The sequence below is a fragment of the Petromyzon marinus genome, chromosome 1, assembly GCF_048934315.1.
Source record: "Petromyzon marinus isolate PM22_M1 ecotype Great Lakes invasive population chromosome 1, UKy_Petmar_22M1.pri1.0, whole genome shotgun sequence".
In the NCBI taxonomy this organism is placed as follows: Eukaryota; Metazoa; Chordata; class Hyperoartia; order Petromyzontiformes; family Petromyzontidae; genus Petromyzon; species Petromyzon marinus.
The window spans coordinates 11446020-11461524 of NC_133667.1; the positions used below are offsets into that span (position 1 = coordinate 11446020).

At 49.9% G+C, this 15505-nt stretch overlaps 1 protein-coding gene and 1 long non-coding RNA gene across 2 annotated transcripts in view; one reads left to right on the forward strand and one right to left on the reverse strand.

The window, feature by feature from the left end:
- The window catches only part of LOC116942739 (uncharacterized), a 35761-nt gene extending 27957 nt beyond the window's left edge, over positions 1-7804 (reverse strand). The window contains exons 1-5 of the mRNA XM_076068083.1: positions 7775-7804; positions 7648-7705; positions 4554-5050; positions 2499-2582; positions 1295-1378 (exon numbers count right to left, since the gene is read on the reverse strand). Of these exons, the coding sequence (XP_075924198.1) occupies positions 1295-1378; positions 2499-2582; positions 4554-5049 (664 nt within the window). The 5' untranslated portion in view covers position 5050; positions 7648-7705; positions 7775-7804. The remainder of the gene's footprint in view (positions 1-1294; positions 1379-2498; positions 2583-4553; positions 5051-7647; positions 7706-7774) is intronic.
- Positions 7805-12843: 5039 nt separating this feature from the next.
- LOC142929829 (uncharacterized) lies at positions 12844-13392 on the forward strand. Its single transcript, XR_012945989.1, has 2 exons — positions 12844-12909; positions 13199-13392. It is a non-coding gene; the product is annotated as an uncharacterized LOC142929829 (long non-coding RNA).
- The last annotated feature ends 2113 nt before the right edge of the window (positions 13393-15505 follow it).

Here is a 15505-nt window from a genome sequence, read left to right on the forward strand (position 1 = left end):
ACACACTCAGGCTCACTCACACACTGCAGAACAGGAGGGAGAACATGCACACTCAGGCTCACTCACACACTGCAGAACAGGAGGGAGAACATACACACTCAGGCTCACTCACACACTGCAGAACAGGGGGGAGAACATGCACACTCAGGCTCACTCACACTCTGCAGAGCAGGGGGGAGAACATGCACACTCAGGCTCACTCACACACTGCAGAACAGGGGGGAGAACATGCACACTCAGGCTCACTCACACACTGCAGAACAGGGGGGAGAACATGCACACTCAGGCTCACTCACACTCTGCAGAACAGGAGGGAGAACATACACACTCAGGCTCACTCACACACTGCAGAACAGGGGGGAGAACATACACACTCAGGCTCACTCACACTCTGCAGAACAGGAGGGAGAACATACACACTCAGGCTCACTCAGACACTGCAGAACAGGAGGGAGAACATACACACTCAGGCTCACTCACACACTGCAGAACAGGAGGGAGAACATACACACTCAGGCTCACTCACACTCTGCAGAACAGGAGGGAGAACATACACACTCAGGCTCACTCAGACACTGCAGAACAGGAGGGAGAACATGCACACTCAGGCTCACTCACACACTGCAGAACAGGAGGGAGAACATACACACTCAGGCTCACTCACACTGCAGAACAGGGGGGAGAACATGCACACTCAGGCTCATTCACACACTGCAGAACAGGGGGGAGAACATACACACTCAGGCTCACTCACACACTGCAGAACAGGGGGGAGAACATGCACACTCAGGCTCACTCACACTCTGCAGAACAGGGGGGAGAACATGCACACTCAGGCTCACTCACACACTGCAGAACAGGGGGGAGAACATACACACTCAGGCTCACTCACACACTGCAGAACAGGGGGGAGAACATACACACTCAGGCTCACTCACACTCTGCAGAGCAGGGGGGAGAACATACACACTCCACACAGAAATGCGCCCGAGAACGCAGGCCCTTCATGCTGTCGGTAATACGCGTCACCACTGACAGTCCCCCACCAAGATAAGAAATGTCCCATCCTGCAGTGAGGCGGCTGTACATATGCCCGCGTGTTGGAACGTCTTTCGCACGCAATAACGGACACGGGAGTAGGCGAGCCAGCCACGCACGTCATCCGCCACGCTGTCGGCAATTCCTGCTCCACCTGGGCAAGCCGAGGGGCTCAACCGGATCGAGGGCCCCCGGTGGCGACGCGCAACAACCGCGATCGACCAGCCTGCGACGTCACAAGGCGAGCGGGCCTTACCATCGGGCTGCTCCACTTTAATGAAATGCAGGCCGTGGCTGGGGCTGGAGTCCATGTCCAGGGTCGGGGTCACGGTCGGATCGGCTGGGAACAGGCAAGACACACGGCTGTGGCGTCAGTCATTGTCCGTGAGTTTCACCCGAACGGGCTGGTCCTGCAGGTAACCAAATACGGGGACTCCTCTACTTACGAGCATTTGACCTGCGAACTTTCAGAGGCAGGAACAAACCTGGTCCGTATGTCCAGTTGCGGCTGTTCGGACCGAGAGTCGTAAGTTCAACCGCCGCACAATAGATGGCGGTGGTGGCATCTACATCTGCAGAACGTGAAGAACCAGTGGCATCTACAACTGCAGAACATGAAGAACCAGTGGCATCTACATCTGCAGAACGTAAAAAGCAGTGGCATCTACAGCTACAGAACGTGAAGAACCAGAGGCATCTACATCTGCATAACGTGAAGAACCAGTGGCATCTACATCTGCAGAACGTGAAGAACCAGTGACATCTACAGAACGTGAAGAACCAGTGGCATCTACATCTGCAGAACGTGAATAACCAGTGACATCTACATCTGCAGAACGTGAAGAACCTGTGGCATCTTCATCTACAGAACGTGAAGAACCAGTGACATCTACATCTGCAGAACGTGAAGAACCAGTGGCATCTACAACTGCAGAACGTTAAGAACCAGTGGCATCTACATCTGCAGAACGTGAAGAACCAGTGGCATCTACATCTGCAGAACGTGAAGAACCGGTGGCATCTACATCTGCAGAACGTGAAGAAGCAGTGGCATCTACATCTGCAGAACGTGAAGAACCAGTGGCATCTACAGAACGTGAAGAAGCAGTGGCATCTACATCTGCAGAACGTGAAGAAGCAGTGGCATCTACATCTACAGAACGTAAAGAACTAGTGGCATCTACATCTACAGAATGTGAAGAACCAGTGGCATCTACATCTGCAGAACCAGTGGCATCTACATCTAGAGAACCTGAAGATCAGTGGCATCTACATCTGCAGAACGTGAAGAACCAGTGGCATCTACATCTACAGAATGTGAAGAACCAGTGGCATCTGCATCTAGAGTGGCATCTACAATGAACCGGAGATCTCTGGGAATAACACGGGGGGACTGGGGACTGCAGGCAAGCGGCTGGTGTCCCCTGCCCCCCCCCGGGACTGCCGAGAGCGCGCACTACCGCGGGGAGACTCCGCTTTGATCCGATGCACGGCGAGGCTGGAGTCCGAGTCGACGTCCAGAGTCTGGGTCAACGCCGGCTCATCTGAGACGAGAGAGGGGGACACGCACACACACCGCTGGCATCAGCGACTTGAGGCACGCGGGTAGCATCTAGAAGCATCCACCGGCATCCCAATGCCTCGTGCGACGCTACCACCGAGGGAGCCGCACGACCGCGTGTTCCTACCAGCGCGGCGTTAGTTCCCTCCGCTCGATCGCGCTATACCCGATTCTAAATCCGCGTTATCTATCATGAAAGCCCGGCGTTCCGTTTGTCCATCAACGAAATGATAGGAGCCTTTCGGGAGGCCTGAATCAAAAAAGTTATAGCAAGTGGACTCCCCCTCCCCCAGATGTGGGGGTAAAAAGTTGACCCAACAGGGTTGTATGTAGGGTGTGTAAGTATACATGTAGATAATATACTGACTCTTGTCTGTAGGGTGTGTAGGAATATATACCTACACACCCTACAAACAATAGTCAGTAGTATCTTCCTACACACCCTACACACTATAGAGTCAGTAGTATCTGCACACATGGGGGAGTGGGGGGGGGAGAAGAGGACATCAGTGGGGGCGACGGGCGAGGCACGAGGTCTCGAGAAGCTCTCCGCAGGAGCCAGAATAAGGCGGGCGCGCAGGCCGCGGATATTGGTCGCGAAAGCCTACCACGTGTTCAACCGAGATGATGATGTTGTTGGGCGAGTTTAACACGTAATAGGGCTTTCACGACCAATATCATCCATAATAAGGTTATTTTTTTGGGTTAGAACGCGTAAATATATGTATCGTTAAACCCGCCACCAGCCAACACAGCCAATTAGTTAAGGTTTGTCACGTAAACAGAACGTGGCCAATTCGTTACCAGTACAGCAGCACACCGGTGTGTTGGAGAGCAACGCCACAGCATTAACAATCCGAGTACGACATTTCGCCACTAATTACAACCAGCTTCATCAGGCGGGACAGCCAGATTTGTGGAGAAATCCTCCCGATTCGTTCCATAAATAGAGGGGGGGTAGATGTGATGACGTCACTTGTGAGCACTACTTGCGCGATGTGGGCGAGACCGGTGGGGAAATGTCAAGCATAAGAGGGGTTGGCGGGGCGGGGGGGGAGTCGGTGGCTTGGGAGGCGGGGGGACAGGCTGTGTAGGCGAAGAGATGTTGAGAGATTGGAAAGCGTCCTCTAGCCCGTCAACCTCTTCAACATTTACAGTGGACCATATCGAAGGCCCAATTCTCCTCCTTCAACCCCACCGGGCACCTCACTTCCGACTTACACCTCACTCTGTTTGCCACCACGATCCAGTCTATTGGTCCATCTCGTCCGTAGCGTTAGCCCGCCCCGCTGGCGTTGGACATCTCGCTGGTCTGAATATTCGGGGCTTCTGTTTTTGTAAATACGCTATTTCTCGCTGGGTCACCCTTTCCCCCTCTGCGCACCGAAGATGACGGCTCACGGCCGTCGGCTGGATTGACGGCGAAATAAATCCAAACTTATTCAAGCGTTAGCGGCTCTCTCCCACATCCCCGGCACCCACCGACCTCTGTATTTGGCGCACCGCGGTGGCGAGATGTTCGCTATCTCGCCTGGTATACAGGAAGGCGTGGGTTCGATCTCGACCCTGACGCCTGCTGTATATTTGGAGTCTGTGTGTCTCTCTCATCATCATCATCATCACGGTGGTTAGGAGATGTTAAATCCCACGCCTGGCATACAGGAGGTCGTGGGTTCGATCCCGACCCTGATGATGTCCGCTGCATATTAGGAGTTTGCGTGTTTTCCCCGGGTTCTCCGATTTTCCCTCCGCATTTAGAATCAACATCGAGTGTTGAGAGTATTTGGCTGCTGAAACATTTTCACGCGATAAGCCACTTCGTTGAGTTATCATTTGTGGTCAGGTCGCTTATGAATTAGAGCTATATAGGCTCAGTGGCCCTTAGCTGGCAACATATAAATATTTCAGTTTATAGTTTAGTTTACATTTAAAAAGCGAGCGAAGCGCCGATTACCGTTTTCCATAAGGTGACTCGTCTCCATCGCCATCAAGTTTTCTGTGGCGGATGCACCCAAGGACGAGGGAGAAGCCGCCGTATATTTCCGATCGTCGGTGTCTCCCAGCCTCCGCGCGGACAGCAGCAGCTCCCGGCTCAAGCCGCTGAACAGCGCGAGCAGCACGTCCACCAGGCCTGCCAGCGTCACGTCGCCACAGGGGGAGGAGGCGGCGGCCGCGTCGTCGTCGGCGTCGTGGGGCTCGGCGCCCCGCAGGGCCTTCACCACCTGCCGCAGCACGGCGTAGAAGCCGAAGGGCAGGCGGTCGCGCGCCGCGGCCAGCAGCTCGGCCCGCACGAGGCCGTCCCCGACGCAGGCGCGCAGGACCCCGTAGTCCCGGATGCCCAGCTCCGAGTCCATGGCCCGGGCCACCTCCGCGTTCACGCCCTGCGCCTCCAGCCACGCGGGGAAGTCCCCGATCGGCTCCGGCGCCGAGGCGGCCACTGCGCACGCCATGCTGGTGGGGACGGTGTAGAGGCGGACCGCAAAATATCGGGAAAAGTGGACACTGATTTGACGTTCAAGAATTATTATGATTACCTGTAAAACTGTTGAGACGCAAATTTTAGTTTGTTACGTGTGTAGTATCACCCAATGCAGCAGTCTTCAACTGATAGGAGTGTTTATTTCCTTCGGCACGAGACACTCGCGCGCGCCTTCAAGGATTCCCTTCACTCCAAGCGTCCCGAACTCCCTCGCTTCCCCCCCCCCCCGAGCCCCTTTCCCGATGGTTCCTTGACCTCCCGCTTTCCCTCCGACCAATCGCCTTCCCACTTTTCCTAACGGATTCCCAACTTGTCCCTCCCCTGTCAATCATCCTCCGTTTCCCATTTTGTATTTCTCCCAACCAATTCCCTTAAAATTCCCTGCCACTGACCACCGATCCCCTTTTCAGGCCCCGTTAAGTAACACAGCTGCCAAACCCATACGCTTCACCCCGTATTCTCATACAGAGAAATCGAGTGTACTTAACTCAGCTCACTTAATATCTTCAATTAAGGACATCTCATGATCTCCAGGTGATTTGCTTGTCAGTATCGACGTGCTATCTTTGCTTACCAAAGTTCCTGTGCCTGACACCATTGCAATCATTGAAGATTTGGTCCAACAAGGACTGAATGCTGATGTACCGGCCCTGGTTAGACACTGCCTCACCAACGCTTACTTCACCTGGAATGGAACATTCTACAAACAAGTGGCCAGCTTGGAAAGGAGCCGTTACCATGGTCCGTCACGAGCTCTCGAATCGCGTTATAGCGGGCGCGGGGAGCGAGAAAGAAACAACACGAAGCATCAAGGCGCGTTACACGAGGATTTACTGTGTTATTCATGAGTGGGTGAGTGACATGGGTGAGTGACATGGATGAGTGAGTGAGTGTGTTGAGTGGATGGGTGAGTGGATGGGAAACTGGGTGAATGGGTGAATGGGTGGGTGAGGGGGTGAATGGGTGAGTGGGTGGGTGAGTGGGTGAAGCATGAAGGCGCGTTACACGAGGATTTACTGTGTTATTCATGAGTGGGTGAGTGACATGGGTGAGTGACATGGATGAGTGGGTGAGTGTGTTGAGTGGATGGGTGAGTGGATGGGAAACTGGGTGAATGGGTGAATGGGTGGGTGAGGGGGTGAATGGGTGAGTGGATGGGTGAGTTGGTGAGTGGGTGAAGCATGAAGGCGCGTTACACGAGGATTTACTGTGTTATTCATGAGTGGGTGAGTGACATGGGTGAGGGACATGGATGAGTGGGTGAGTGTGTTGAGTGGATGGGTGAGTGGATGGGAAACTGGGTGAATGGGTGGGTGAGGGGGTGAATGGGTGAGTGGGTGAGTGGGTGAAGCATGAAGGCGCGTTACACGAGGATTTACTGTGTTATTCATGAGTGGGTGAGTGACATGGGTGAGTTACATGGATGAGTGGGTGAGTGTGTTGAGTGGATGGGTGAGTGGATGGGTAACTGGGTGAATGGGTGGGTGAATGGGTGAGGGGGTGAATGGGTGAGTGGGTGGGTGAGTGGGTGAGTGGGTGGGTGGTTGAATGGGTGGGTGAGTGGGTGGGTTAGTGAATGGGTGAATGGGTGGGTGAGTGGGTGGGTTAGTGAATGGGTTAATGGGTGGGTGAGTGGGTGGGTGAGTGGATGGGTGAGAAAAGTGGTAACTGGGTGAATGGGTGAATGTGTGGGTGGGTGAGTGAGTGGGTGGGTGAGTGGGTGGGTGAGTGAGTGGGTGGTTGAATGGGTGAGTGAGTGAGTGGGTGAGTGAATGGGTGAATGGGTGGGTGAGTGGATAGGCGTTTTAGATGGGGTTAGTGGGTGGGCGAGTCTGTGGGTGAGTAGGTGAGTGGGTAGATGGGTGAGTAGGTGCGTGTGTTGTTGTGACCTGCATTGTCAATGGTGGTTAAACAGTGTCTTGTCGACCTCAGTATGAGTGGGTGAGTGAACGAGTGAGGGGTTGGGTGAGCATGAGTGTGAGGGGTGAGTGTGATGGGTGAGTGTGATCGGTGAGTGAGATGGGTGAGCGTGATGGGTGAGTGTGATGGGTGAGTGAGATGGGTGAGTGAGATGGGTGAGTGAGATGGGTGAGTGTGATGGGTGAGTGAGATGGGTGAGTGAGATGGGTGAGTGAGCTGGGTGAGTGAGATGGGTGAGCGTGATGGGTGAGCGTGATGGGTGAGCGTGATGGGTGAGCGAGATGGGTGAGTGTGATGGGTGAGTGAGATGGGTGAGTGAGATGGGTGAGTGTGATGGGGGAGTGTGATGGGTGATCGTGATTGGTGAGCGTGATGGATGAGCGTGATGGGTGAGTGAGATGGGTGAGTGTGATGGGTGAGTGTGATGGGTGAGTGTGATGGGTGAGCGTGATGGGTGAGCGTGATGGATGAGCGTGATGGGTGAGTGTGATGGGTGAGTGAGATGGGTGAGTGAGATGGGTGAGTGTGATGGGTGAGTGTGATGGGTGAGTGAGATGGGTGAGTGTGATGGGTGAGTGAGATGGGTGAGTGAGATGGGTGAGTGTGATTGGTGAGTGTGATGGGTGAGTGCTGGAAGCGAACGCCTCACCTGATGCAGTCACACAGCGGAGAGAGCCTGACCGCCTCCACACTCCTCACCTCTCCTCCTCACCTCCTCCTCACCTCTTCTCACTTCTTCTCACTCTCCTCGCCTCACCTCTCCTCCTCTTCCTCACCTCCTCCTCACCTCTTCTCACTCCTCACCTCCTCTCTCCTCACCTCCTCCTCGCCTCTTCTCACTCCTCACCTCTCCTCACCTCCTCCTCACCTCTTCTCACTCCTCACCTCGCCTCACCTCGCCTCACCTCTCCTCACCTCTCCTCAACTCTCCTCACCTCTTCCTCACCTCCTCCTCACCTCTCCTCACCTCCTCCTCGCCTCTTCTCACTCCTCACCTCGCCTCACCTCTCCTCAACTCTCCTCACCTCTTCCTCACCTCCTCCTCACCTCTCCTCACCTCCTCCTCACCTCTTCTCGCCTCTTCTCACTCCTCACCTCGCCTCACCTCTCCTCACCTCCTCCTCACCTCCTCTCTCCTCCTCAACTCTCCTCACCTCCTCGCCTCTTCTGCGTCTCCTCGTCCTCGCCTCTGCCGAGTGCACGCGGGAGGGACCGCGCGCATTTGACTCCCGCGTCGGAGCGGCGGAAGGGGCCGCGGTGAAGTTGCGCACTCAAATGGTGACCCGAGTCAACAAAGGGAACGCGTCATTTCCACTAACCAAAGCGAGCCGTGCTGGAACGATGATATAATAGAATTAGAATTACGCAATTTCAATTAACAATGCTTATATTTATTTACGAGTATTGTTAAAGAGGGTCCCGCCATGCACTTACGGAGCGTCTAAACAAGAAATGCATCTAAGAGGTAGTAACAAACTACCGTAAACTAAAACTACTTTTCGATTTAAAGCTTTAGTGACTGCAATGATTAATCTTCTTTGGTTCTTTCGGTAAAGTCACGTAGAATGAGAATAAAATAATAAATTGATAAAATAAAATAACACAATAATATTCTCACGACGTTTCGGCCACAACACAAGCGGCCTTCATCAGGTGAAGGGACGAGACTGTCTGGTAGGACAGCGCTGGAGTGAAACAGACAGTCTCGTCCCTTCACCTGATGAAGGCCGCTTGTGTTGTGGCCAAAACGTCGTGAGAATATTATTGTTATTTTATTTTATCAATTTATTATTTTATTCTCATTCTACGTGACTTCACCGAAAGAACCAAAGAAGATAAAACTATATTCTTAGTTTTTTCGGTAAAGTCACGTTGAAGAGAAACAACAAAATAACAAAATATATATAAAACAATAAAAAATTCTCAAGACGTTTCGAGAATTTTTTATTGTTTTATATATATTTTGTTATTTTGTTGTTTCTCTTCAACGTGACTTTACCGAAAAAACTAAGAATATGAATTACTGCAGTCACGAAAGCTTTAAATCAAAAGATAAAACTACTTTTATTTTTTTTTATCAGGTAAGGCCCACTGAGCTACGTAGTTCTTTACCAGAAGCGACCTGGCTATCACAAATTATCGCTCAACGAAGTGGGATTATCATGGTGGGGCCGTCCATAAACGACGTCACGCACCTAGGGGGGGGGGAGGGGGCTCAGACATTTGTGACGATGTGTGACGAGGGGGGAGGGGTTTGAGAAATGTGACGTCACATGAAAATGCACAACTTTAAATAAATATAAACAGCACGTTCTATTTAATTAAATATAATTGTTCTAACAACGCTAATTTTTTTTTATAAATTTTCATTAATAACAATTTTATTATTTAAATTTACTAAGGTCACCTTTTAATTATTCCATGAAGGCGCATTTTGCTTCTCCATGGGAGAATGGAGAAGCATAAATTTAGAACATTTTTGGAATGATTGTTATTAAACATTTTCATTTTAATGATTCTACCAGGGCTTTTCATTCTGTGGACTGAATATGTGATTGTTATAATTGTACTCTCCATTTTGCTTCATTTTACTACAAAGTTTCAAGTATTTTTGTTGGAGTTATAATAACTTTTAATATTTTATAATTATACGAAAATTTCAATATAATATTCTGAACATCTGCGGGTTTAGTTAGACGTTGAATATTTTCAAGTAAATTTCATGCTAAATTTCAGCTTTCCAACGCCTCCTTTTTAATCAATGTTTTCTCCTACAACATCAGAGTGCAGTGCCACATTAAATACACACAATGACAATAGTTTAAAGCGATTTGAAGCATGTTTTATTTAAAAAATGGAAATATGTTTTTTTGGGGGGGGGGAGCTTAATGACGTCATATTTGAGGGGGGGGGGGTCTGACTTTTTGTGACGCCGTGTGACGAGGGCAAGGGGGGGGGGGTAAAAAATCGGCCAAAATCGCGTGACGTCATTTATGGACGGCCCTTTACGCAGGGTGTAACGATGGCTTCCCCCTCCCAGGACGACTCCATTCGGGGCGCCACGACGGCGAGATGTTATCTCCCTCGACTGGTTATGGAGGTCGTGGGTTCTGATCCCGAACGATGCCTACTGCTGTACATTTGGAGTTTGCGGTGTCTCTCTCATCATCATCATCACAGTTGCGAGATGTTAACTACCTCGCCTGGTATAGAGGAGGCCGTGGGTTCGATCCCGACCCTGACGATGCCTGCTGCTGTGTATTTGGAGTTTGCGGTGTCTCTCTCTAATCATCATCACAGTTGCGAGATGTTAACTACCTCGCCTGGTATACAGGAGGCCGTGGGTTTTGATCCCGACCCTGATGATGTTTGAAATTTTCATGTCTCCTCTCTCCCCGTGGTGGTCGCGTGGATGTTTTTTCTTCGAGTCCTCCGTTTTTTTTTCCCTTCCGCATGTGGAATCGACGTTACACGTCTTAAAAGAGTTAATCGGCCGCCGTTTCAAATTGTCCACGTGGCGATGATGAGCCACTTCCCGCTGGGCCATCGTTTGCGATAGCCCAGGTCGCTTCTGGAAAATAGATTTTCACCTCCGTTGGCCTTACCTGGTAAACAAAAATTTGTTTTTAGTCGACTTCAGTTTCAGCGCATCTGGACCGCAGACCTGGTGGACGTAGGGGCTTTGACCGTACGGCCGCTTGTTCTAAACGGTCACCCGTCAATGGTGTGTATGTGTGGGGAGCGGTAGTGGTGTGTATGTTTATGGGGAGTGGTAGTCCGGCAAAACAACCCCCTACCTCTTTGTTGGTGCCACATGGTAATGCTGTGGTGAACAGTGCCATGGGAGGAGGGCAAATTTCGATTGGCCATTCCCCTCATGGCAATTGAAGCCACCACAGCGGCAAAAGGGGGCTCTGGACGGGTGCGAGGGGCTGGTAACCCCTCCACCTTGAATTAATTACCACTAAAACACGAATTAAAATTTTATCAAACTTGTGCCGGAGGCTCCGGGGAGACAGGCGTCTATGAAGACTCTTCTTCTGAACAAAAGAATGAAGGGGACGTGGGAGTGTGGAGGTGAGGTGTGGGAAGCTGTAAGCCCCAGGCTTCTTTGGGCTCACCTTCCCATCAACCAGAGGCGAGGAGTGGTGGTCGTGGTTACTTATGCCCCCACCGAAGACGAACATCCGTGTAGGGATGCAGGCGAGCCCGATGAGTCAGATGCCTTCTATGACCTCCTGTCACAGGTGCTGGCTAAATGGGCCCCTCGGGATCGAAGGACCAATCACCTGGTCTGGAGTGACTGGAAGGCATGAGCCAGGTCAGCTCAATAACAGTAAGAGGCTGCTAGATTTTTGTGCAGCCCATGGACTGTTCTGGCATTGGCGCATCCACACATCATGGATGCATGCCGGGTCCAAGCAAGAACATCTGCTGGACTACATAGTGATGGTACAGCGGATGCGGGACCATGTGCTTGACACCAGGACCTACCGTGGAGCTGATCTGCCCTCTGACCATCGACTTGTCATCTGTAAGATGCACCTGCCATCCTTCCACTCCGGTGGTGGGTGTACACCCAGGACCCCATTTAAACCCTTAGTTGCCTGGTCTCAGCTAGCTGATTAAAGTTGCAAGCGAGAATTTCATCATCGCTTGCAGCTGGGGTTGGCATCGTACCCCACTCTGCCTGACGTTGAGGGGAAATGAGTGAGGTTTAGGACTGTGGCTCATGCAGCTGCAATGGCTGCTTTGGGTACACAGTCCAGACCTCCCCAGAGACCCTGGCTGACAGAGGTGTTCAGGCTGGCTGAGAAAAAGCGACAGGCCCACTCTCAGTCTAAAGCATGCCATGTCAGAGAATGAGGAGGCTTACTGCAGCCTTCGCTCGGAGGTTCGTTGAGCCGTGAGGCGCTGCAAGGATGGGTGGTGGTCGCGGGTTGCTTAGATGGAGTCTGCCTCAATGGCCCGCAATCACAAATCGCTCTTTAACTCCATCATAAAAGTAACTTGCAGCGCCACAACGATTACCATTAGGGGAAAGAACAGTGATCCAATCTCCGACCTCCAGGAATAGGTTTGCAGATTTGCAGAACGTTTCTGTGAGGTCCTGGGGGAGGGGAAATCTGGACACCATAGTGGGACAAAGTGGAGATGACCCTGCTGAGGCTGCGGTGCCCCAAATATTGGAAGTCACCCCCTGTGAGTGGCTGGCTGAGGTACGATTAGGCCTCGGCAAGGTAAGGTAATTTACCCTTTTTACCGGGTAAAAGGTGTTGACATGCCAAAGGGTAAGGTAAAGGGTAGGGTAAAGGTAGCTCGGAATAATTACCCGGTAGGGTAACGGTAGCGCGAAGTATTAACCCGGTAAATACGGTGCCTTGTTTACCGCTAAGAGCTCCGTGGCGCAGTCCGTGGCCTCCATTTAATAAGTAATATATAAACAAACTTTTTTTAAAACACGCTTTTATGAAATGTACTGTACGAGTAATGTCAGAACTCCACGACTCCAGGAAGTGGCCCCGAAGCTTGCCACAACGTAGGGGACCGTGGCCAATTACAGCCAACGTGAGTTGACAGTGGACAATTAGACCCAAGCAGAAATATAACATAAAATGTTAAAAAATATATATATTTTTATGATAGAATATAGTATTGTCATCAGTATGACATAAGTATACCAAGTTTGCAGTCGATACCACATTGGGAAGGGGGTTAAAATTGAGTTACAAGATTTGAGGATACGACAACAGAGTGAGTTAAAAGATAGTGTGTAAAATTGGAATAATCGAGAGTATTATACATGAATAAAGTGCTCTACCTAGCATTTACCTGTTATAAACATTTTTCATGTGTAGTACCCCAGTAATTACCCTGTAATCGGGTAATTTGTATGGGGTAAGGGTAAAAGGTAGGGTAAATTTTGATTTAAAGCTTTCGTGACTGCAGGGATTCATATTCTTGGTTCTTTCGGTAAAGTCACGTAGAAGGGAAACAAAATAATAAATAAAAATATAAAACAATTAAATTCTCACGACGTTTCGACTGCAACACAAGCAATCATCATCAGTTGTGGTTTTCACACCTGATGATTGCTTGTGTTGCAGTCGAAACGTCGTGAGAATTTTGTTTTATATTTTTTTTATCATTTTATTGTTTCCCTTCTACGTGACTTTACCGAAAGAACCAAGAATATATAGGTAGGGTAAAGGTAGGCTCGTTGCTTTTAACCTTTTACCTTACCTGCTGAAGGGTAAAAGGTAGGGTAGAGTGATTGTATTGTGGTAAGGTAAAAGGTAGGGTAAAGGTAGGCTCGTTGTTTTTACCTTTTATCTTTCCTTGCCGAGGCCTAGGTGCAATCTGTTGAGTAAGCATGTTGTATATATATGCCTTTTTCCAAAAAAATATATTAAGAATGATTCAGCCCAAAATTATATATTTTTTAATTGATCTGGATGTAGCGCGGGGGCAAGGCAGTAGCTATAAAATGTAACAATAATAAAAACCCGGTGAAAGGGGATGGCGAGGCTTGCAGAGTAGCGATGTGTCGGCGCTGACAGACGAAGCGTCGCGAAAAGTTGTATTCTACATTGAGTGCCGGCTCCCACCAGCAGCTGCAGCAAGAGAGGAAGAGAGAGAAAGAGTGACGAGCAACGACAAGCAATCAACTTTGGAGAAAGGGCGAAAAGCGCCAAGCATCGACCAAGCGAGCATCGCACAGCACCAGCAGCAGCGGCTCACGACTACCCACGAGCGTGCGGACTCAGAAGCCGAGCACACTCCTACAAAGGTCGAGTCTACAAGCATCAACCGTGCCTGGTGCAAGGGAGCGAGCGTGACCGGCGCAGCCTAGAAAGCCGGCGACCGGCGGACGAGCTGCGAGCGCAATCGTGCACCGTCAGGGACGAGCGTCGTGCCGGCTCGGCAATCATCCAGCAGCGGAGAAGAAAGCACGGGGAAAGAGAGAGAGAGCACGTGATCAGCGCAGCCGAGGAAGGAAGTCGGCGCCGGCGACCAGCAGACGAGCTGCGAGCGCAATCGTGCACCGTCAGGGACGAGCGTCGTGCCGGCTCGGCAATCATCCAGCAGCAGAGAGGCCTGCAGCTGCCTCTAAGAGAGAGAGCGCCGTGTGTATGACACGCCCACACACGACTCATCGCCCCACCTCGGCGTCTGCTTGACACAAAGAGTTGAACAAGGATACAATACACCCACACACACACATAACGCACATATCGGGACTAATAAGATTACTCCAAAGTTATGCTTGTGTTTCGAAAATGGCCATCCGAAGGTGGTGCGTTAACTATTTTTGCCTTAGGGACATGTTTCTTCATTACTGTTCGTATGGATATTGTCACATTCATTCTTAAGGACTTTTTCCTGCTCGCTTTACTCTGAGGAATTAGCCGATTGTTCTGTTACCCAGTTATACAAACGTAACCATTGAGGGTTAAATGTACGGATCAATCAGGAGGACATCTCCAGGAGTACTGTGTTGACATTCCTAGCATAAGAGTTCGTATATTAGAGTGTTATGTTTTTTTATATTAAAGTTGCTTAACACAGAAGAGTCTGAGTGGTGGCTTCCTAACTTCATGCGTAATAATCTAAATTGTTAGAACTGTTTCCTGGGGTGAGATCTGAATTTTGAGACCTGACATAAACACTACAACATAATCGGTAAAAGTTAAAGTGAGAATCATTGCATTATCACGATTGGTAATACACCCGAGAAAACAAAGCCGAGCCTAATAATCATATTTGCATACATTAGCATAATTCCATGAATTACATGTTGTATTATCCCGATGGATAAAACTACCCTAGACAACGAAGCCAAGCCTAATTAGCATACTTACATACACTTGCATAACGTCATACAATTACACCTTCATTTTATTATCACGATTGATAATACCCCTAGGCAACGAAGCAGAAAGGAATTAGCATAAATGCATAATTTTCATAATTACACAAATTATCATTTTTAATTTTCATTAAATTTTTATTCTTTTTATAATTTGTCAACACCTAATATATACAACAAGTACTGAAGGCGATCCAGAGTCTGAGACCAGGAAAGGGACCGGGCAGAGATGATCTCCAAAGCAAAATGCTGAGGGTGGCGTTTGTGCACAGACTGCCCGACATGACATCATAACAACAGTCTGGACCACTGGATGGGTTCCACAGGATTGGAAAGATGCCCTGGTGGTCCCCCCTCTTTAAGAAGTGGGACCGCACTTTAAAAATCAGCAAAAGGGTTGTATAGATACTATGTATTATGAAACAAAAGGCAAAAAACGAATGTGTCTATATACAAGTACATAGTTTAGTCCTTATTCAGTATCTACTCGGCGGTTCTTGGCTTGTCTCTTGTATTCATTAAATGGAACATCTCTTGTCACTTTCCAGCAATGGTCTGCAAGCATTGAAGGGCTCCATTTGCCCTGATAGCGTTTCTCCATCGTTGCAATGTGCTGGTGACATCGCTCGCCATGCTC